The sequence below is a fragment of the Colletotrichum abscissum genome (genome assembly GCF_030869225.1).
Source record: "Colletotrichum abscissum strain IMI 504890 chromosome Unknown Scaffold_27.1, whole genome shotgun sequence".
In the NCBI taxonomy this organism is placed as follows: Eukaryota; Fungi; Ascomycota; class Sordariomycetes; order Glomerellales; family Glomerellaceae; genus Colletotrichum; species Colletotrichum abscissum.
The window spans coordinates 181,190-202,452 of NW_026850176.1; the positions used below are offsets into that span (position 1 = coordinate 181,190).

The window sequence follows — 21,263 nt, forward strand, 5'->3', positions numbered from 1 at the left end:
ATATGGGCTGCTGGCGATGGCCTCTTGGCACGACACTTGCCAACCAACCACAACCCACTTACTCCATTACACTGCGACGTCGTATTACTGCACAAAAGAGGAGATTGCGGAGGGCCCTGGCAACGGGTCCCGTTTTGGTCCCAAGAGGTAGCATCCGTCCAAGGCGGCTCAAAGAGCCGAGAATTCGAAAAGTCAACGACAGCCGCGTGGGCGTGATGTTCTCAGAATTGGACATTGAGGCGATGAGCTCAAAATGCAAGAGTCTTTTGGTGTCAAATTAAGAATTATGAAAAGAGGCGGCCGTAAGTCAGAAGAGGTTAGGAGGTCCCCTCCCGACGTCATTTTGGCTTTTTACTTCCCGTGGCTGGTCAAAGTATAATCGAAGAGTCGAACGAGTCAAACAACATGGAGGCCTGTGCGTGCGGGCAAACGTCCTCATCCCACTCTACAAGCACCGTGCGGGCTGGACCATCTGCGGCCCGGTCAAGAAACACATGGAGACATTGGATCAGAAGTTTTGAAGTTCAAGAAATAGTGAATTATGGTTATTCGGAATATGTACTAATGTCGATAGGTATCTACTTTCGAAGCGAGTCCCAGCCCAACTTCATGGTAATCAAGTATATATGCAGCCATGAAAAAAAACGTGGTATCTCAATGTTCGTCCGTCGTCGTCCCAGCCAGAAAATCGAAAACAGGAATGCCAAAAATTTAGTTGGCTTCGGAGCCCTGAGCGCCGCACTTCTTGCTGCAGTAGTAGTTCAGCTCATCGCCTCCAATATGCCAGCCAGCAGAGTTGCACTGGAAGCCGTCCTAGAATCTCAATGTTAGACTACAATCGACTAAACACGGCAGAAGAGAACTTACAAAGGTGCAGTCGGGGCACTTATCCCATTGCTTGTTTCCGGTGTTGCGGTTCTTGTAGTAGTTGCATGCGCACTTGGTCGCCTCGGGCAAGATCTCGTACTTCTTGCTCCAGGTGTAGCTCACACTCCAGCCAGTGCCGCCGACGGGCATTTCTTGTCTGTTTGTCACGCAGACACCGGCGTTGTGGAGTTTGGCGTTGGCACTAGGAAAGCATCGTCAGTATCTATGTTGGCTCGGGACAAAGCTAGGACAAGGCTTACCCGGCGGCCATGAGGCCAACGGAGAGGAGGATGGATGAGAGCTGCATCTTAAACGAGTAAGGTGTTTTTGGGACGTGCTTCTAGGAGCTTTGGCTATAGTATGGGGGGAATAGATATTGTGAAAACGTGGTAGAGATGAGATGTAGAAGGTTGATTTGTGGGTAGATTGGGACGAGGTGCCGGGAAGCTGAAATACTTGTACGGAGTATGATGGCCGGGTTGAAGGAGAACCTCGCTATCTTCGCATCTTACCTCATTCAGGAAGCTCCAATCTATTGGACACTGCACTATCGAATGTGCATTACTCGACGAGAGATGAGCTCGGCGTCCGAGGATGCTGCGAATGGCCACTTCCTCTTGCGTGCGACTTTCGGTGTGAATTTCAGCGGGAACTTGATATCCAACTTTACCCGCAAAAGAGATTGATAACATGACCAGGCCATCAAGCTCTCTCCCGCGTGACGGGGCGCTGAATCGTGCAAATATGGAACTTCCTATCCTTGATAAGGCAAGTAGCGACGGTGATGATGGGGCTTTGTCTGGGGCGGCACCCATCTGTCGGTGTCTGGTTCCGACGAAACGGGGCCGATTTTTACCCATTCAGACGGTGAAACAAGGGCACATGCGCACGATTGCAGCATGTTACCCTGAGAGGTACTCGGCCGGAGAAAATCTACATTCCTTGGTACGAGGCGGGTTGGGTCTACGTACCCATGAATGAGGGTCTCCCACCATGACTCGCAAGGTGAACGTTGCCATCCGAAAGAAGGAAGATGCATGGGAGGAGAACCCCAACTTTCAGACGAACGCCGCTCGCAGCGCGGTGTAATTCAACGGCAAAATGTAGATTACGTCTCGTGGTGATTGCTATCAGCTATTGAGACACCGCGATGGTCTCGAAGACCGGTGTATAAAGTCGTCAGAATCTCCCGGGTCCTCTTGGCAACATTCAGTCACCCATCCTCATCAACTTCCCCCTCCCCTCCTCTTCCACCTCAACATCTCAAAAATCATCAGCCGTCCAAAATGGTTTCCTCCAATCTCATCGCTCTCCTGATGGCCTCGGCCGTCAGCGCCGCTCCCTTCTTCTCGGTCCCGCTCCACGAGCGTGGCATCAATCTCACCAAGTGGACTCCTGACCACAGAGTAACCGACAATGAGATTGTTCTCCTGACCAACGGCGAGGGTAAGTCTTCCTCCACTTACGACAACTCTTAAACTCTGTGCCACGTGCTGACTCCGATCTTGCAGAAAAGATCATCAAGACCGAGGACTGGTACAAGCTCCTCGATGACGAAGGCATCCTCAGCGAGGCCCCGGAGATCGATCATGACTGGATCGAGTCCGCCGCCAACATGTCCGCGCTCGAGTACGACCCCTCCGTCCACGAGAAGCGCGACTGCGCCTACACCACCTCCACCATCATCGACAAGACTGAGCGCTTCGTCGACTGGGACGTGCAGATGTCCCCCGTTGTCATCGGGCCCCGCGGCGGTATGGATCTTACGGTCTCCAAGTCTTACTCCATCGCCAACTCGGTCTCGCTCTCTGCCGGCCTCACCCTTACCGGCACCAAGAGCATGATTGTCGACGCCATCAGCCGCGGCACTGGCGCCGCCGCCCCTAACGTTGGCATCAGCCTCACCCGCACCTGGACCACCATGTCCGGCAATCTCATCCGCGGCAACGTCGGCGAGGGCTACACTGGTGTCGTCATCACCACCCCCTGGACCACCCGCCGCTACGGCCGCTTCTTCCAGGGCTGCATCGGCTCCCTGCGCCAGACCGGTACTTGGATGGCTGACACCCACGACGAGGGCTCCTACGAGGGCGTCAGCTGGGTCTCCGGCGCCATCACCGTCTGCAGCAAGAAGCAGAGCTGGATCCCTCTTACCCGCTGCCATGGCCAGGGTGAGTTCCGCTAAGTGGCTTGCATCTCACGACGAAGGCGGACCGGCGAATCATCATCACCTGCGGTGATGCATGACAACCACAATTACTACATGACGGGGTTTGGCGCAGGGCTTCTTCGACATCCTCGCCCGGTGTGTCGCGGCGCGAATTGGATAATGAGGGATGAGAGGATTGTGGATACCCATTGGCATTTTCTTCACACACATATTCTTAACTGTACATAGCTCTTCTAGAGACGGACATATTACGACACTCGCCGCGCAACGGGCCTTAATAATTTGACGTACTACGAACACTTGACTTATCGTTCCAATTTGGTGAATTCCTGTATTTGAATGCTTGGTTGACAGTGAGTATTTCAATAGCGATAACCCGAATGATGGCGCGGTTCCCAAAGGAATGCTACGGAGGAACCGGATGGCGCCGGAAAACTGCCGGAAATAAAGTGGACCTCGACGCCGGCAGTGCATCCGGGATTCGGAGACAGAATGGTCGGCGCGGATGCGGAAGGCGAAGCTCCAAGGAGGCCGACACATCTCGTTTCGGGCAATAACCATCCCCGATTGAGACTGCCATCTCAGAAGCGAAGTCGCGGAGCATCGCCCCCGGATCCGAGTCATGACGTCAGCGTCATCATCATCCCTTCGTCACGTCAGCCCAGTGACGCGACGAATATGCGCCGGACGTGTCTTTGACAACCAACAGCTTCAACCCAGAGCTAGTGAAACCTCACAAAACCTCAAAAGTCCTCTCACACATCTCCCATCCTCTCGTCCACACCAAAACCTCTTCTACCATCTCCATGCACTCAACAGCCCGTCACATTGCGAAGCGGATTGCAACCCACCCCGAGACCAAGTCCTTTGCAAAGTCTATTCAAAGAAACATGGCGTCCGGCACTCCCTCCGAAACGGCAAAGGTCCAGGCTACCGCTGATGCCAGCGCGCCCACGTTTGAGTCCGTCGGCATTAAGAACAGCGATATTGTCCAAAAGTCCGGGGTATCACTGTCCCAGCAGCAGAAAGTCCTGGTCGGCAGCGTGCTAGATGTATGCATTACCCTTGCCCTACGTGAGTAATTTCGGAACCTACGGCTAATCATCCTCCAAAGCTTTTTGAGGGGAATCCTACCCTGAAGCACCTATCCTTGTGGTCCAAGACGGCTACGTTCCAGGACAACATCACAGTCGCAGAGGGGTACGACAAGTTCGCCGCCCAGTGGTACGGTCTTCCGGCGCTGTTTAACCCCATTAAGATCCAGTCGCACACCGTCACGTCGGCGGGTAACCCCATCGAGCTGGAGTTGAAGAACAGCTACACGGTCAAGGGAATCAAGACCGAGCAGACCATGGAGAGTGTCGTGCAGATTCAGGTCGGCGACGATGGCAAGATCGTCAAGGTCAACGACAAGTGGAACAATGATCTTCCCGAGGGAGCATTCTCCCAGGTACGCAACGCTTTCAATGTCTCTGTTTCCAGTGCCGCCAAGACCCTGCTGGGGCTCCTTGGCCAGGCAAGCTTTGCCGTCTTTTGCCGCGTCTCGTTGTGGCGGCCCTTTTGGGTAGGCGGTATTGTACCGTGAGGTGACGTCCGCTGACTTTTGCAGGCTTTGCGCAAGCTCAATGCTGTTACTGTACCGGCATTTGTCAAGGTTCCCAAGACGGAGGAAGAGGACCAGAAACTGAAGGCTGAGCGAGAGAAGCAATGAGAATGTATGTAGTGTAAGAAAGTAATTGCACATAAAAATACGTGCTTGTACCCAAAGTAGCTTGCACGCATTACCCGAAGATTCGTAAAATATACCTGAATCAACCCATCTAAGTGCTTGAATTACCTGGAGATCCAGTCGAATCTATAGTATGCAATAGTAACTAGCAGTGAACAGCACCTTGATTACCCCATTGTAAGCGGCCTAGTCAATAGCAGCAAATGGAGACAACACACTCGTCGCATTAAGAATATGACTATGGCGGGAAGAAGACTACGTATCTGTCGCCTATGAGTCTGGCACCATTGATTCAAGATAGGGCGCATCTCACGTCTTTGGATAGAGTGGCAACATTCGTGGGCATTTGTTTTGTTATCGAGAACGCTCCCCTCTGTGCTATTTCGTTTAGCTCACGACATAAGCCCTCGGTGTTGGGTAGTTATCGACCCAACTCTTTCTCTGTCACCAGGCATGAATTCATGATTTCACTTGCCAAGGTCTTGGTATAGCATCCCAAAGCCACCAAAGTCCACGCACGAAGTCTGATTTACTTGAGTGAATGACGGAGGCGCTCCTGTCATCCTTCATATCATGCCCACTTCAAATGATCAGAATCAATCCCGAGCTGAATTTCGGTTGTCAATTTCAAGTTGCGCGCCAAACTCAGGCTCCTCAGTTCCGAACATACATCATCGCCTTCGCCACACATTCGCAGTCGGAGCTGCAAAGAGCATGGCCGTGTTGACAGCTGACGTAGCTCTTAGGTCCATGGTAGATGTGTTTTCCGTCAACTGGATTATGAACCGCGGCTACTTCTGGCACAAGGTCAAGAGAAGGCGCCAGCTCAGGATAAGAAATTCGGAAGTGAACGCGAACGAGGCAGGTTGAGCTTGATCGGATTGAAACAAGGTCAATGATGCATCGTACCTGACCGCCGAGTCTAGGTGCTGGACGTCGGACAAGCGTGCTATGTGAAACGTAAGCGGTGCCCTAGCTTAAGGCTGTTAAGAAACATTGTGTTCTACTCATGACGAGGAAGGCGCTATACCTATTCAACTTTGCATGGATAAGACTTTGGGGAAGATGACTCTATGGCAAAGAGACTCATGGGGCAGTCTTCCGTCTCATGCATCCTGTGAGTGTTTGAACGGAGCTTGCAAAGTGTCCATGATAGAAACCCCCCTCACAAAACGACGAATGGAATAGATGGCCAGACGGTGCACGTAAAAGCGGGGCCTCTAATGGTGGCCATGGCTAGATGAGGCGCCACACATCAATATGACAACGTCTCCGTCACTCTGTCGTTTCGTGTGACGGTTGCAAATAGGATGTATGCGAAACCATATTAGTAACTTCCTCTCCACCATCTAGAATAGGTACTATAGTCTGTGATCATGGGTTAGCAACCTAAAAGAGCAGTGCGCGCCTAACGTAGAACCATACCTCTTTGTGTACTGATACCGAGCTGCTCAGCGACATTGACATATCCCTCACGAGTGATCTTGCCGCCTTTCTTGATTTTCTTCATCATATCATCATCGCCCTGCCATGGACTACGGCAATATGGACAAGTGACATCACTTGAGCCATAGCTGCCGCGACGTTTTGTCGCAGCCCAAGTCTCGAAGCATTCCCTGTGTATGTTTTGGCCGCAAGCTGCGCGACACCATACAATCGTCTCGTTGTTATCAAATTCGAGCTCGCAGAAGCAGATGGGGCAGTCTCCGTCGATGGGCTTGCGATTCTTGTTCTTGGAATCGTCGGCTTGGGGATCGATGGGCGGGGCCTTGTCGAAGATCTCATTAAGTTCGCTGGGGACCAACGCCAATTGGTATGTGTATTCGAATTTGGCGCGGAGGACTCGAGACATGACCTAGCCATGGTTAGAATATCCAGCAGAGACCGAATACGTCTGAGTAAGAACGCACATAAAGCCAGTGTTTGCATTGATTTCCCTTCATGGCGTGCGGGCAACTACATGACGGAGTCTGGCCGATCTTGACGGTGTATACATTGCCAGTAGAACCAGTCAACTCAATCTCCTCCTCGGGCGCATCCGGAGTTCCGCATCGCCGCCGCTCGAGAACGTAGAAGCGCTGTGTTGTTGCTCGATGGTAAACTTCGTGGAAGCTTTGAGGTGGTTTCGATCGGTATCGGCGCAATCGCTTCTCGCCGGTACTCGTGCCGACCGTCTTAAGCTTCTTTACCTTGCGAGACGATGGGGGTGATAATGATGCATCATCAGAGGTATCAGCCTTTCGTTTGCGCGCCGGCGAGGGCGTCGCTGTTGCCGACTTCGGTGGGGAGCTTCCGGCAGTCTTAGAATGGTTGGATACGGAGCGGGTCGCAGCCGTCGACGTCGAGGAGCGGGGTCCCGCCATTGAAATCGATCAGCGTGGCGAAAGCGTGCATACAATGGGCGTTGATGAGGGGCACTTCTCAGTGAACGGGGGTTGGGAGTCGCTCGCAGGCGAAATTCTGGTTTTCAAGAAGCTAGGTCGAAGGTGAAGAATACTGGGAGAAATCTGAAGTAATGTGAAGCTTCTGATGGTTACCACCTTGATTGACAAGAACCTTACTGAGCGCAGTGGCAAGAGCTGCTCCTGGCCGCCCCTCGCCTTAACTTCCGCCCCCGAGGGACGACGGCGGGGGAGAACCTCTATGACGACAAGCACGGACCTTGGGTGTCACACGCCGAGTACGCGAGATCATGTGATTCCTTTGCGCACAAAAGTCATGTGACTGGAAGCTTCCGGATCCGAAAGGAGCCTCGGTACATCGCCTGTCGAGTTCGAATCCGACAAGCTGACGGTGCCCTGTTATGAACAATTGCTGGACACGCAATGCACTCAAGGTCGCCGCCTAGCCTCACATGATGCAGTCGAGTTCATATCAACTCCTGCAAGAAAAGGGAGTGGGACCAACGCCACTCCAAACGCCCGATGCGCATAGACATGACAAGATAATCTGTAGCACTCAGCAGTAGCTTGTAGTTGACCAGCAAAGATTCCATCGGTGGGTGGTCCCGAGTGTGGGTAGAGAACTGCCGCTCAATCATGCAGAAATATCAATTTCTTTCAATGAGAACCGGACTTTATCCAACTATGGTCGAGTGAAATATCTGTTGGAACCAATCGTCGAAATCTTCAGAGGGATTGCCAGACATGGCAAAATGCTCTTCCGCAACGTCAAACTGCCCGAGACCAGCCGTGGAAGAATCAAGGATAAACCAATCGGTCTTGAACCTAGCCGCAATCTCCTCAAAGTTAATAGCATCAGGCCTAGCAGCGAGTGTCTGATCAGAAAACGACTCTATGCCTCCCACCTCAGAAAAGATGGCATCAATAAGCACCACGCCGCGGTGTGCTAGGATATCACTCGTCGTCCGGCCCAGGAGATGCTCTCGCGCGTCGCGAATCGCGTCGAGGTAGGCTTCTTGTCGGCTGTCTCGTTTTTTGCTCTGATCGCATATGACCTCGAACGAGAGAATGATGGCAGCGGTAATGCTGAAGGCGATGTGCGTCCAGAGCGAGACTTCGCCTGATTCTACAATGCTTTTGTGCTCGCGTAGGATGGTGACTGCTGCTGCAACGCAGGTACGGCGCGTGTGGATGTACGAGTCAGATTGGAACGAGAGGAAGAGGAATGGCCGGTGGATCATGACAATCTAGCAGGATTGATTAGCATCACCGTGATATGTATGAGGGTTCGCTAGAGTGTGGTCAAACCTTTTCAGCGGCGGTAATGGCTAGACTCTGACGCGCAACCCCAAGCCAGGCACACTGGCCCTCTAATAGCTCATCCTTCTGTAGAAGAAAACGCGGTATTGACTGGACCTTCTCCCTCATCTTTTGGTCCATCCTGAGAACATGGGCATACTGCTCTCTTGCAGGCTTCTGGGCTCTCAAAGGTCCCATCCCGTCCGCGAGCTCCGGCATCAGCTGCGCGATGCCACCCAGGACACGAGTATACGTACTTACCGTCAGAACGACCTCCGAGGCGTCTATCAAGTCTGCATCGTTGGCGTTTCTGGGGAAAGAAGTGGAGTAGTGAGACGGGTTAATGCCGTATGAGTCGGTAAATGGAATTGCAAAGTGATCTTGAATGACCATCTGGAGCCAAACCCTACGACCTACTTCTCTTTGCAGAGTATCATCCCATATTTCATCTCTAGTTTGCAAGTCGAGGCCGCATTTGGTGATCTTGTGTATTCCCAGGCACTCGGCAATTCGAATCGCAGCGCTGAATAAGGTAGCGTTGAGTTGACTGAGACCAAGATTGTGAGCTACTTCGGTTGAGATGACGATGGCTTGGATGGAGTAGATTGAAACATTCTGCAGGAAATGAGCCTTATATAAAGTGTCGACCATGAAGTTGAATAAGTCTTGAGGCGAACAGGCCGGTAGTGTGAGCGGGTATGCATCGCGATGTTTCCAGCTGTTCTGCCAACTCAGGAGGGACGAGGAGAGCACCGCGCTATACAGCGCAAGCCACTGTGGCTGGTCGTATACGCCGGTCGCCCAGAACGTGGTGCACTGCTGCAGAAACGTCGGGCAGTGTAAGGAGTTGTGGTGCCATGCTATGTGCTCCAGGTGAAATGAGATGAGTATCTCGGCCGTGACTCTCTCAGGGAGGAGGGCAAGAGATGGGACAGTGTGATCAGGTAGGCCGAGAGACGGCGACAGACCTGTTGTCGAGGCTTCGATGGTATGATCTCGTCTTTGATGGCAGTTGCAGTGTAGATGAGGGTAGCAGTTTCCATAGCTTCTACCCCATGCCATGTGCTCCAACGCAGTCACCGTGAACGAACTGCGAGCTTTGGGATGTGAACCTGTGGCTTCGTCTTGTCCCGAGTCATCTTCAAGACCGATCCCGGACTCAACAAAATTCGCTGTCTGTGTGATCTCAGTGCGTTGCCCCGAACCAGAACGGAGACCCTCCACTCTAGCTGCCACCAAATCAGCTGCTCTCCTCGCCGAAGCGGGATCGGTGCTCTGAAGCATGTTGCGCAGAGTCTCGAGAAACCCAATCTCGGCACTGTGTCGAACAGCATTGCGCCTCAGATGGACGACTTCGCGGTCGCAATGGAGCCCTAGACGACTACATCTTGCGCATGGGATCTCTTTGTTGCACTTTCTCTTCTTCCTAGTACACTCTATGGGCGGTGGCACTGTGTCAGGACTGTACGGATAGGCCGAGCGCCTTTCTGGCTGGGGATAGAACACGAACCGCGACACGCGAGGGATTGGCGCTGCGACAAACGCGCTGACATGCTCTGCGTTCAAGTTCAACTCTCCAAATATTAGCAACTGCGCATACGGTGGTGGTCCTTTTGCTGCGTGAGAGGTCAGATTGCATATGCTGGCAAGAGAGACAAGTTGAGGCGAATGGAGAACTCGCACAATCATGTTTGGAAATGACTTGTTGAGATTACATAAGCGGATATGTCTCACTTACACAGTGTGTTGAAGATATCCTAGCAGCAGACCAGCACAATACCCGAGAAAAATCAGCGGAAATGATTCTGAGGGTTTTCTTCAATGTCACCGAAGGTTGGCAAAATGACTTTCTGTAGGAAATTGGTAAACCTTTTTTTTTGTTATGGCTTACCCGCTTTGTATTGCGGCTGCTGAGAATCTTCCGGTCACCATCGGTTTAACCACGGTAAGTAGCATTGAGATTTCCCTTGATCAAGATATATTATCACAAAAGTCTAGTGATACAGAAAATGAGCTATCTTTTTCTGTGCATCATGATTGAGCAGCGTTGTGTCGATTTCAACGACTTCGCCACCAGTTGTGCTCTAGGCTTCATCGAGACTATAAAAATCCAAATGGTCAGCATCGGCTCTTCAACTAACATCCAAAGTTTCAACTCACATGTCCCTTGCTTTCAATCCAATCGCAACTCCCTGCTGCGAAGCCGGCTCAATCATGATGTAATTTTTGATGATGCCCGTTCCGTTCCGCAGAGCTTCAACCTGCTGGTCGCTGCAGGTGCTCGGATCGAGAACATAACAGAAATCTTCGTACTGAGGCGGAATCTCGTTCTTGACACCAAATGTATCGAAAGGCCCCTCGGTGGCATAAGTCAGGTTCGTCGCGGTATCAACAAGGCCTGTCGCGATGTCCTTGTTGAAGAGAGCGCGGTTGAAGATTTGATACGCGGATTCCGGCTGATACGACGGCACGGCGTGTCCGGCCTGGTAAACTCGGATGAATGACAAGTTGCCATATTGCCGAACCTGGCCGCCTTCGTAAGTAGCATTAGTCCGCAGAGGCTCGTAGCCCGCACTGGCAAAGTTCTCTTGGTCTGCCCAGGGAATCGCCAGCGCCACTTGCTCTCCGCCGATCCAGTTGCACGCAAAGTCGCGGTCGCCGAACATAAGGGAGACCTTGATGCCGCTGTGAAGGAGGTAAGCGATATCTTCTATCCAGCCTGGCCGGGGGTAGTCTCCGATACTGCGGAAGGCGGAAGACGACGCGCTCGAGCTACCCGTCCAGTTTAAGGGAACACCGAGTGCAGATTGAACGTAGGGCTGATTTAAATATCCGGCTGTGAAGGGGGGCGGGAACAGCGTTGGGTCGATCTGTGTCACGTCGTAATAATCGCGGCCCGAGACATCAAGATAGGGATCGCGAACATTCTCCGTGCAGTATGTTTCCGCGTCTTGGCAGACACTGTTCACGGTCGCGTTGATGCCAATGTTATCTGGGTCATAGACTGCAGAGATTTCACGGCAGGCATCAATCCTGTCACGGCAGCCTCCTTCCGCGTAGTACGCATCAACCATGCTCTGATATACCGTCTCGTTGACCGTTTGTATGCCATACGTGTTGTTGAACGCCATTTCCGGGTATGAGGGCCACTGCACTTGGCGGTCAATGCACCCGTTGACGATCAGGAGAGTGTCCAGGTTCAAGATGTATTTCTCGCCTTCGGTCCCATCCCAAGTGCCGTTCGCGATCTTTTCGTTCTGTTCCTGAAAGTAGGCGGCAAAGGCGGGCCCGTACCGGCCCCCATAGGACTGAGTTGCAATACTGATGCGATCGTCGTTGGGGTGATACCCCGGGAACTCCTGGAACCAGACTTGAGAGAAGTGCCATAGAGCAATAGCTGCATTGCGACTTCCAAAGCTCGTAGTATTCCTTCCACCGCTTGCCAATGTGCCAGTCTGGAAAGTGGCATTCTGGGCTGGGATTGGGGATGAGGCGTTCAGAGTCTGGGTGCTTCCGAGTAGGTTCCTGGTCACGTTTCGCAGTGAGTCATATGAGAAGCCCACTTGAACTGGCTGATCAATATACAGCATGTTGACTAAGAAGTGTGTGAGCAATGACCCAGATTTCAATTAACTGCGGAAAGGTGCCCTCACCTTTGTTGTTCCAAGACCACTCACTGGGCCTCGTCGAGTTTGAGTCCGAGTTGATGTAGCATGGTCCATTCTCATTGAAGAGTCCAGGCATCGAAGAGCTGCCGGGACCGCCGTTCATCCATATAGAGAGTGGTGCGTTCTCTGGGTCCTCCTTGGCCTCGAAGAACCAGAAGAATGTGTTGATCTCAAAATCTTGCTCCTGGCCAACATCCTCGAGGGTCCCTGGCGGAAGCTTGATGTATCCAGCATAGGATTTTACACCTTCAGTCTCCTCGCACAGACCGGGCTAGATACATGGGTCACGTCAGCTCTTTTTCCCGCTCATGTGCTTGCCCATCTTGCCTCTTTGTAACTAATCTGAATGCCTTCATCGAATTTCGACTTCAGCACCGTAACCCCTTGAGGTGCTGGTGGAAATTGAGCGAGTGAGCGCGGAGTGAGTGCCGCCGCAAAGGCGATGAACGACAGTTGGTTCCTCATTACGAAGATTTCGTAATAGGACTAGGTGAAGAATGAAAGTAGTCACCAAAGAAAGGGTTCCTGTTCTTGAAGTCATCGTCTTATCACTTCCAGTACGGAGTACAGCTTCAATATATATCATTAGATCTTCCCCGCTCGTCAGCACCTTCCTACTTGGGTACACTCTACGCCAGTGAATCATTATCTTTTTGATGTTTGTGCAAGTCGCACCGCCAAGACAGTCGCATTGAATCTTTTCGGCAGCCAGTTTGGTTGAGCTACAAAGTAGCAGGGGCTGGGATGCGGGGTTAATGGGAACACCGGCGATGGCCAAGACTCAAATGGAGAACCAGTGCAGTCTTAGTTTGCACAACGCGAAGAGTTGGCCAATGAAAGCAATGATGCCATGGACGATTCCCGCTTTGAATGCACCGCTGTTGAGGGAAGGTTCCTATCCTTAATTGCAGTTGAATGAGTGACCAGGGGTTTGATCTCCTCGGCAACTACTCACTTTTTGCAGAGGTAATACACCAAGAAATGTCTTGAAAGCTGACCGAGGCTACCGTTGCTTATCAAGTTATCGTGACGGTAGCTACACTGCTTAGAGTCTAGGCCTAATGTTACTGGATCCATTCAATTTGCTTTCATGGAGAGGCAAATGTATTCCGACACGTTATTTAGGCGAAATAGACCGCTGCCACTATATTAAACCCTACTCACAGGGGATGGTTACCGCACGTACCGGAACGCTCGGAGTGATCAGAGCTAGACCCGCACTTGAAGACCCAGGTGGGGCTTTGTCCGAACTCGCCGGAGTGAAGTGACACCGGCGTGGGGCGCGTTCCCCCGGAGTCGGAGAGGCGGAGAGGATAGCCGGTCGGAGCATCGGAAGATGTTCTGGCGGAGCCTCATGATACCCGGATTGTCCTAGGATATGCCGTGACGCTTCGATTACCTATCCGTTTGACACTGTCCGTCTGACTCTGAACGAGATTCCAACTTCCGATGGCGACATTCCAGTGAAGATGACGCCGTCGAATCGCGTTGCAGGGTTCCCCGCAAAAAGACAACTGATGCGGCATGACGCCTTTTCAGTGCAAGATGGGCAAACTAAGTGAACTACCTGCTAGCCATTGAGATTCTGAGATTGACGCATTCACTCAATTCGCCCGTGGAAAGAGGTGGGCGTCTTACAAATGCAATGCTGATTTACCGAATCCAAGTGCAGTGATTGGTCTTTCTTGCCGAAGCAGTGTAACTTATTTCAAGAGTTCTCCTCGGATGAGACGCCCGCTTTAATTCGTCATCTAATGATCTCCACCAGCAGAACGTTCGAGTCAAGGCGACGTCTGATGACCCAATCGAACTCAATTTAGGACGATATAAACACCGGTGGCCCGTCATTCTTGTCGCTAAGAGTAACTTACCACTGGTGTCAGATCAAGTCCAAGAAATCATCACAATGGCCGCGGCTGCTGTTCAAGCTCCATTCTACGCAGGCCCCCCCGGCCAACCAGACATCGGATATGCCCCCATTTATGAGAGCTTTGTCGCCAGAACCAAGCGACGACAAGAGCAGGAGAATCTGGACAAGTGCTTACCTACAGGTTTCCCTCAGAAACTAGAGTCGAAGTTGGTATGGGATGGGAATACCTTGGCCGAGCACTACGACTGGAACTACGTCTTGACAGACGCTAATAAGAAGGAAATTGATGATGCTCTCGGGCACTTCAAGTGTACGTGAAACACCTCATCAGCGTGCCACATAAGACCTTGGTGTATTCTCTAATGTCAGGCATAGCCACGGGAAAGCCACTTGGAGACATCAGCCAGGAGACATTTCCCCTCCCAAATCTTCACAAAACTCTGCGTGAGATCTCGGACGAGATTCACAACGGCCACGGCATCAAGGTTATCCGTGGCGTTCCAGTCACAGAGTATACCCGCGAAGAAAACGTCATCATCTACGCCGGAATCTCTTCCCACGTGGCTCCGATCCGCGGCAGACAAGACAACCAGTTCCAAGGCGAGCCGGCTGACGTCGTTCTGGCACACATTAAAGACCTTACTAAGATAGTCGACCCCCATAAGATTGGAGCGCCGGCCTACACAACTGATAAGCAAGTCTTCCACACCGACTCGGGTGATGTAATTGCGCTCTTTGCACTTGGCGAAGCCGCTGAAGGGGGTCAGAGTTACCTCTCGAGCAGTTGGCACGTGTACAACGAGCTGGCTAGGACAAGGCCCGATTTGATCCGCACCTTGGCCGAGTCATGGAATGCCGACGAGTAAGCTATGCCCTGGAAGGAGAATTGATTTGGTGCTGACTCCCTTACAAAGGTTTGGAAAGGACGGCAGATCATACAGCACCAGGCCCTTGCTTCATCACCAGCCAGCAGCAGACGGTAAACCCGAGCGTTTGATCATTCAATATGCGAGACGCAGCTTCACGGGCTACTGGGGCTTGCCACGGTCCTCTGACATACCCCCCATCACCGAAGCGCAAGCCGAGGCTCTGGACGCGTTACATTTCCTCGCCGAGAAATATGCCGCTCACTTGGACTTTCATCAAGGCGACATTCAGTATGCCAACAATCTGAGCATATTCCATGCCCGTGGAGGCTTCGTAGACTCCGATGAGAAGCAGTAAGTGGTGTACCAGGTCGAAATGGATGTTCGCAAGCTGACGTCAATAGGCGGCATTTGGTCAGGCTATGGCTGCGGGATCCTGAGCATGCATGGAAGACGCCAGATGCCTTGCGAGAGAGGTGGGATCGTGTTTACTCGGGCGTCACTCCGGAGAAGTCTGTGTTCCCCTTGGAGCCTCAGATTCGCAGTGCCAGTCGAGGAGAGTTCAAACCTGATGAGAAGGCAGCGCCGACTTCATGATGCAACGTTTGCGACCTTACAGTTCTTAGCGTGGCGCCTTGAATCAAGAGTAGTGTATTCTGTTAACGGAACTTTGAACAACTTTACCAGAATTTTTGATGTTTGCTTTGCAACCCGTTCTCAGAAGGTTCTTAGATAGGCAAGCCGTTGATCTGCGGATAGGTGGAAGGTAACAACTTTCGTATAGAAGATTTATAACAAAGTGGACTTCCGTAGAAGACGTCGTGAAGTGGGCGCGTCGTTGTGAAATGATGCATGCAAGAGGTAGTCTAGAATACCCAAAGAGTGATTGCTCGTTGTTTCATAGTCATCGAGCCAAATGCGAGTGACTGACTCTTTAATCATGGCGGGCAGTATTTGCGGGAACGGGTGAAGCCGCATGATCCGAAACCGTCTTTCGGCCGCAGTTGCCCCAAAAATGGACACGAACATATCCTGCAACCAGTGCAAGTGATCAGAAAAGGCGATTCTCACCCAAGAAGGCAGCTCGTCTTGGACTAGGCAGGAAAAAAGCTTGGCCCTCGCATTTGCTCCGCCGTGGGCCTTTTCGCACGTTGCATCCCGGGAGCACCCCACAAGACGATCGGCCGGCTCGCCGGAACCTGCCACAGCTACCCGGACGGCACCCCGGCATCCGTCCCTTTGCGGGGGTGCGCCTTCACTCCGCCGACTTGCCGAACTATTAGATGCACTAGTCAGGACGACGACCGCAAGTACGTATGTCGCTGACGACCAAGGCTGGCTATGTACGTCCGTGACCCCTATCCCCATGCATGTATCACAGCCGCTTTGGCATCGTCTTTATGTATTGCCAAGTTCGGCAGGGTGTATTATTCGGATCATCGTCATCTGTTGCTAACTTCAGCTAAACAAGGGTCAGTGATTTGGATCTACACCCACTTCGCAGACTCGACAAGCTGGGCCCACGATGGATACATGTCTGTTGAAGTGAACAGGTCGGAAGGCATCGGGCATGTTTACGAGTCGGCGAAATCGGCTGATCTTTTGACGGAGACTGACGCTATTGAAAGTTTGATGGATGCCCGCAAAGTGCAAGCGCGCCGCACTGCCGCGTCGACTGGATGATGAGCATCACAATCACAGCCTCAGGTAAGGTACTAAGGTAGACAATGTAGTCAATCGCCGAGTGTTGTGTCTTGGGCGAAGCCACGCATGGCTCAATGCGATACTATCGTGCACAATATACAGTCTGCCTTCTTTCGCATACCTATGCGATCAAAGTGAATCCGAGGGGATAGATAAGCAGAGCCAGTCGAGATTATCAGCAACTTACAGGGTGGCGAAGTCGAGCTTGACATACTTTGGAAAGACCTTGCTCGACGTGCGAGTATGCTGCACTGAAGTTCCCCAGCCGAGACTGAGTGCCATGGTGGGTCACCAGAAACCCCAAAATCGTGCTTTCTTTGGGCGTTGATGGCAAGTTCGATGTAGCAGAACTGCAGCGCAATGTTCGTTTCATCAGGTATTCGTTGCGTGTGAAGGCTTTTGCAATGCGGCTTTATAGTCCTCTGGAGTTTACGCACGATCTACATATCGATATCGTGATACAAGCAATCTCAAGTGGATAGATTGCATCGAGCTGTCAAGTTCTCCGTTGCGACACAGACGACAACGTGCCGCAGTCCGAGAGCAGGAGTAAGCCAATAATTAGAGAATTATCAATCCTAGTCAACCCAGAAGACTTAGGTAGATTCTTGCATTGCCATGGATAATGTGATGGGATTGATCAATTTGCACGTGACAAGGCTCGTTGAAATGTCTTTGAGCACAGCAAGACCCCTCTAGTTGGTTCTCCGAAGACTCGACTGCCTATGTCATTGACTGTATTAGTCAAGCTGAGTTTACGTGACCATGCATCTAATCAATGCGCATGGCTGTGGCATCTAGGACGGGGTGTAACGTGTTGTATCAGAACTGACATTTGAACCAACTTTCTCTCCGTCATTCGATTCAATTAGCAGGCTGATCATATTCGACGTAGCTTCCAGGTCTATGCACTCTTCCTAGTTAGCTGTTGGAAAATTCATTGCTCAACTAAGACTTAGCTGCAAGTGTTGGTACGACCCGAGATCATCATGACCTTTTCAACTGTATTTGAATCACACCTTCTCAACTCAAAAGCTTAATATCCTCAAATGACATCAAACTATAATCATACACAAATCTGGCCTGAACCTGGCAACTCAATGCTCTACTTTATACACTACGAGAGCTCTTGCTGGAGTTGGAGAGATGTCAACTCGAAGTTTATTCAATTCGAATTTTCTTTCGCAGTCTCCAGAGACATAGAAGTTGAGTAGATGTGATCATGTAAACTGGTTGGTAAGTCCTTTTTAGTAAAGACGGTGCTCATGATATTTCCTCAACTCGACTGGACAAGTTTTTAGAGCGAAATATCTCGAACTTTCAACGGTGGCTGCAGAGCCTCTTTTGAGCCAAAGACTAGGTAGTGACGAATGTGTATAGGTAGACTAAGTATGTCTCTATCCCTCATGAGAGTGTGAAGTTAGCCATTGAAAACCCATGACTACGATATAAATTTTGTTATTCACCAATTCTTCAATCGCCTGTATTAATCACTAATTTCACGAAATAATGAATGTGCTTGAACAATGGTGTGTCGCCTTGTGTCATTGAAATTGCCTAGAATTGCTCATCCGACAACTGTACTCCAATTTTATTCTCCCAGATCTCTTTGCACATCGCGGACATCACTCGCTCAAAGTTGTTTAGAGATGGAGATCATCGAAGGTGCACGTGATGATGAGGCTCAACTAATCCCTCCCCAATCGGTTTATCTGCCCACTGCACAACTTGCCAGTTCACCATTGCATAATGTTGGACGAATGAAAGTCGCCAAGGCCAGTCATGCCTGCGTTCAAGTGCAAACCAAATTGCCTCACTGTCAAGGCAGAGATTGTGAGATAGCTGGACAGCCCACCCTCAGTGTGTCTTACACCCAAGGTCGCCTTGCGAGATGGTGCGCACTTGGTTCGCCAGGAACCAAACTCATGGTGTTGAGCCCTTTACAGTTAAGTCAGAAAGTCAGACCCATTGATTATGCATAGTACTTTGTTGTGACTGGTCGAATTGTGATGCAACTCATGGATCCTTGCAAAATTGTCTCACTACAATTGGTCGGCATGACGGAATCTCACTTGCAGCTGTCAGTGAGTTCGTTGGCAAGCTCCATCAACATGCAAACCCATCGCACAATTCATAAATCGTTCCATGCCGATGTCCGTTGTGCCGCAAACCGTTTGCATACATGTATGTTTTTGCCATACCGCTTTCCCCTCCCACGCTGCCCCCGCCTCCCGAGTTCTCGTCACATTGACCGGTGCCACTGTGCGCCGACTACCATCGCCAATAGTTCGTCCGGACGGGTCGCCCTGACCGCCGTCGCAATGCCTGAACAGCCGACTGCCGAGCAATGGGAGAAGCACAGGCCTCTCATTACCAAATTATATACTACCAGAACCCTCAAGCACATCAAGGATGAGCTGTATAAAAGGCATGGATTCTATGCGACGTAAGACTATCTTCAGTTGTTTCGGGGCTTTGATATATGTACAATACTAAGGAAAATGTGTCCAGAGAGCGCATGTACAAAGGACGGTTCAAGACCTGGGGTATCGGGAAAAACAAGAAGCGCAAGCCCTTTGAGGCATCACTACCCAGAGACGTTGACCTGGGGTCGAATACTGCCGCCGCACCTCCTAGCGATATCTCAAGCCCTACCTCTCCAATCGAACCAGCCAGTTGTTTCTCGCCGGCACTAACGCCAGGAGAGTCTCCTCACGGCGGTCATCGAGTTTTTGACGCGCGCTCGACAACCTATGTCGATACACCACGCCCAGGGACCCTCCCACCGACACCAGCCACGTATGGATACAGTTCCCCATTTGAAGTAAGCCAGAAAGAAGCTAGCATGACCCCTGACATGCTTTGCAAAGAAATCGTGACATTAGCGACGTTGATACTCTCGAAACTCGTCTCAGGGCGGCCGCCGACTTTGGCGTGGGACGACTACACCCCCAAGGACGACCACCTCGCGATATACCGCACGCTTCAGAAAGAGCTTAAGCATGAGAGTCATCTGAGAGGTTGCCTTGTGAACAATCCATCAGTTGCAGTCAAGTCGAGAATGAACGACCATGTCAACGAGCTGCTAAAGTCATTTCACCCCGCGGTACCAATCGGCATTCTAAGCTCATTCAACCAATCGTCGGATACTGCAGCCATCAACGAGTTGGCGCACTGTCTAGTGACATCCTCGACGGCCATCCTACCGAGAGACCACGAGTTTGTACAATTAGCGCAGAGAGTAGAACAACTCCTCACAAACACTCTATTCTCAGAATTCAAAGCCTGCATGGAACGCATTTGCGATGATCTGCAAGTCAACGTGCTCAAAGTCCTTGGCAGATGGAGCTTAGTTATGATTTACCTGATTTTCGTGCTGAACGCCAAAAAAGCAAAAGATGGACAACAGACGGATCCCAAGATCCTGAATATGGCATTGGAGCGGTACACACACGTACAGTGCTCTTACTCAGATGATCCGAAGCTGATTGTTCAATTTGGACACTTCATCCTAGGCTACTACGTCCTCGTCGCGTCTGAAGCAGAACTTGCGACCAGTGTGCGCGATATGGCAGAGCAATGCTACAACCGCGCTGAGGCGTACCTCTCGGAGCAGGAGTCTTCGCCAAACTCCAAATACGCAGATATTCAAGATGCAAAGTCCCATTTCGGAAAAGCATGTGCCGTTCTGGCCGACTGTCGCTATGCACAAGGCTCGCAGCAAGCGGACAAGATGCTTCGCGACGAGATCCACGACTGGTCGCGGAGACTTTTGCTCGTGTCGATAGGGTGTCACGTTGATACGGACATGGCGACGATGGCGCAGTTTGAGAGACAGAAGAAGAAGCTAGAGGGGTGGTGTAGAGATGCGGGTGATTTGGAGAGGCAGAAGCAACTAGATTGTATCCGCGACCTTATCCTGGGAAACGAGCAACGGCCAAGGGACGGTCCCCTTCTCCCGAGGTTGAAGGTGTTGGCTGGCAGTTGAAATGCGAAGAGGGGCAAGATGAGAAAACATTTTGACTCGGAGGCGGAAACTTGGTGGGAGATTGGTGCAAAGATGAAAAGCTGATTATGGGCCAGTCCAAATCACGATGAAACATTCAAAATGTTGTCATTGTGGGAACTGAACGATGCATACGTGTGTAACGCAGATTGTGTTCTTGATAAGGCGTGGAGAGCTGGAGCAGTCAAACATTCACGAATTGGCTTGGTCCACTATTTGGACCAAGCAATCAGTCGCAGATTTGCGGATAAGTGGACTACGTTGTACGTCATGTCCATCTTGGTGTGGAAACCAACAGTGGTCGGTGAGACTCGGTGAGACTGACCATACCCACCGAAACTCAGCGACCCAGAAAGCCGGACGAAAATGTCCGAAGGTTGATATCATTATTGCGCTTGAGCGGCTCTGTGGCGACCAGATATCCAATGCTCGCCCACTCAACATCGGATCCCGCATGAGACTCTGAGTTGCGTTTACCTTTGGCTACTATCTCGTCTCCGCCGTCATCTCTCGTCACTGGTCACTTTACATCATCCATCGGCCCTTCAAACATGTACTTCACTCATCTCGCAGAAAAGTGGCTCTGTTATCTCAATCCTCGTCGCGTTGATGTAATCCGAAAATGACATCACAAACACTTCAACTGAAATATCGATCCGGCAGATTCAATACTTAAGCGGAC

The 21,263-nt window shown here is 51.2% G+C and overlaps 7 protein-coding genes across 7 annotated transcripts; 4 read left to right on the forward strand and 3 right to left on the reverse strand.

The window, feature by feature from the left end:
• Positions 1–711: 711 nt before the first annotated feature.
• CABS01_10486 (uncharacterized protein) lies at positions 712–1,174 on the reverse strand (the record flags this gene model as incomplete). Its single annotated transcript, XM_060543841.1, has 3 exons — positions 712–813; positions 868–1,069; positions 1,128–1,174. 3 exons carry the CDS (start codon positions 1,172–1,174, stop codon positions 712–714), a joined length of 351 nt encoding a protein of 116 aa, XP_060399043.1.
• Positions 1,175–2,153: 979 nt separating this feature from the next.
• CABS01_10487 (uncharacterized protein) lies at positions 2,154–3,052 on the forward strand (the record flags this gene model as incomplete). The annotated part of the gene is made up of 2 exons (XM_060543842.1): positions 2,154–2,313; positions 2,379–3,052. 2 exons carry the CDS (start codon positions 2,154–2,156, stop codon positions 3,050–3,052), a joined length of 834 nt encoding a protein of 277 aa, XP_060399044.1.
• Positions 3,053–3,843: 791 nt separating this feature from the next.
• Positions 3,844–4,748, forward strand: CABS01_10488 (uncharacterized protein; the record flags this gene model as incomplete). The annotated part of the gene is made up of 3 exons (XM_060543843.1): positions 3,844–4,089; positions 4,152–4,601; positions 4,647–4,748. The coding sequence occupies 3 exons, from the start codon at positions 3,844–3,846 to the stop codon at positions 4,746–4,748; spliced, it is 798 nt and encodes a 265-aa protein (XP_060399045.1).
• A 1,426-nt stretch (positions 4,749–6,174) lies between these two features.
• CABS01_10489 (SWIM zinc finger protein) lies at positions 6,175–7,129 on the reverse strand (the record flags this gene model as incomplete). Its single annotated transcript, XM_060543844.1, has 2 exons — positions 6,175–6,621; positions 6,677–7,129. 2 exons carry the CDS (start codon positions 7,127–7,129, stop codon positions 6,175–6,177), a joined length of 900 nt encoding a protein of 299 aa, XP_060399046.1.
• A 713-nt stretch (positions 7,130–7,842) lies between these two features.
• Positions 7,843–13,465, reverse strand: CABS01_10490 (serine carboxypeptidase; the record flags this gene model as incomplete). Its single annotated transcript, XM_060543845.1, has 7 exons — positions 7,843–8,415; positions 8,477–10,083; positions 10,206–10,224; positions 10,359–10,374; positions 10,628–12,062; positions 12,145–12,406; positions 13,322–13,465. The coding sequence occupies 7 exons, from the start codon at positions 13,463–13,465 to the stop codon at positions 7,843–7,845; spliced, it is 4,056 nt and encodes a 1,351-aa protein (XP_060399047.1).
• Positions 13,466–14,041: 576 nt separating this feature from the next.
• CABS01_10491 (TfdA family Taurine catabolism dioxygenase TauD) lies at positions 14,042–15,468 on the forward strand (the record flags this gene model as incomplete). The annotated part of the gene is made up of 4 exons (XM_060543846.1): positions 14,042–14,315; positions 14,375–14,867; positions 14,920–15,225; positions 15,276–15,468. The coding sequence occupies 4 exons, from the start codon at positions 14,042–14,044 to the stop codon at positions 15,466–15,468; spliced, it is 1,266 nt and encodes a 421-aa protein (XP_060399048.1).
• Positions 15,469–18,896: 3,428 nt separating this feature from the next.
• On the forward strand, positions 18,897–20,563 carry CABS01_10492 (uncharacterized protein; the record flags this gene model as incomplete). Its single annotated transcript, XM_060543847.1, has 2 exons — positions 18,897–19,021; positions 19,087–20,563. The coding sequence occupies 2 exons, from the start codon at positions 18,897–18,899 to the stop codon at positions 20,561–20,563; spliced, it is 1,602 nt and encodes a 533-aa protein (XP_060399049.1).
• Between the last annotated feature and the right edge of the window lie 700 nt (positions 20,564–21,263).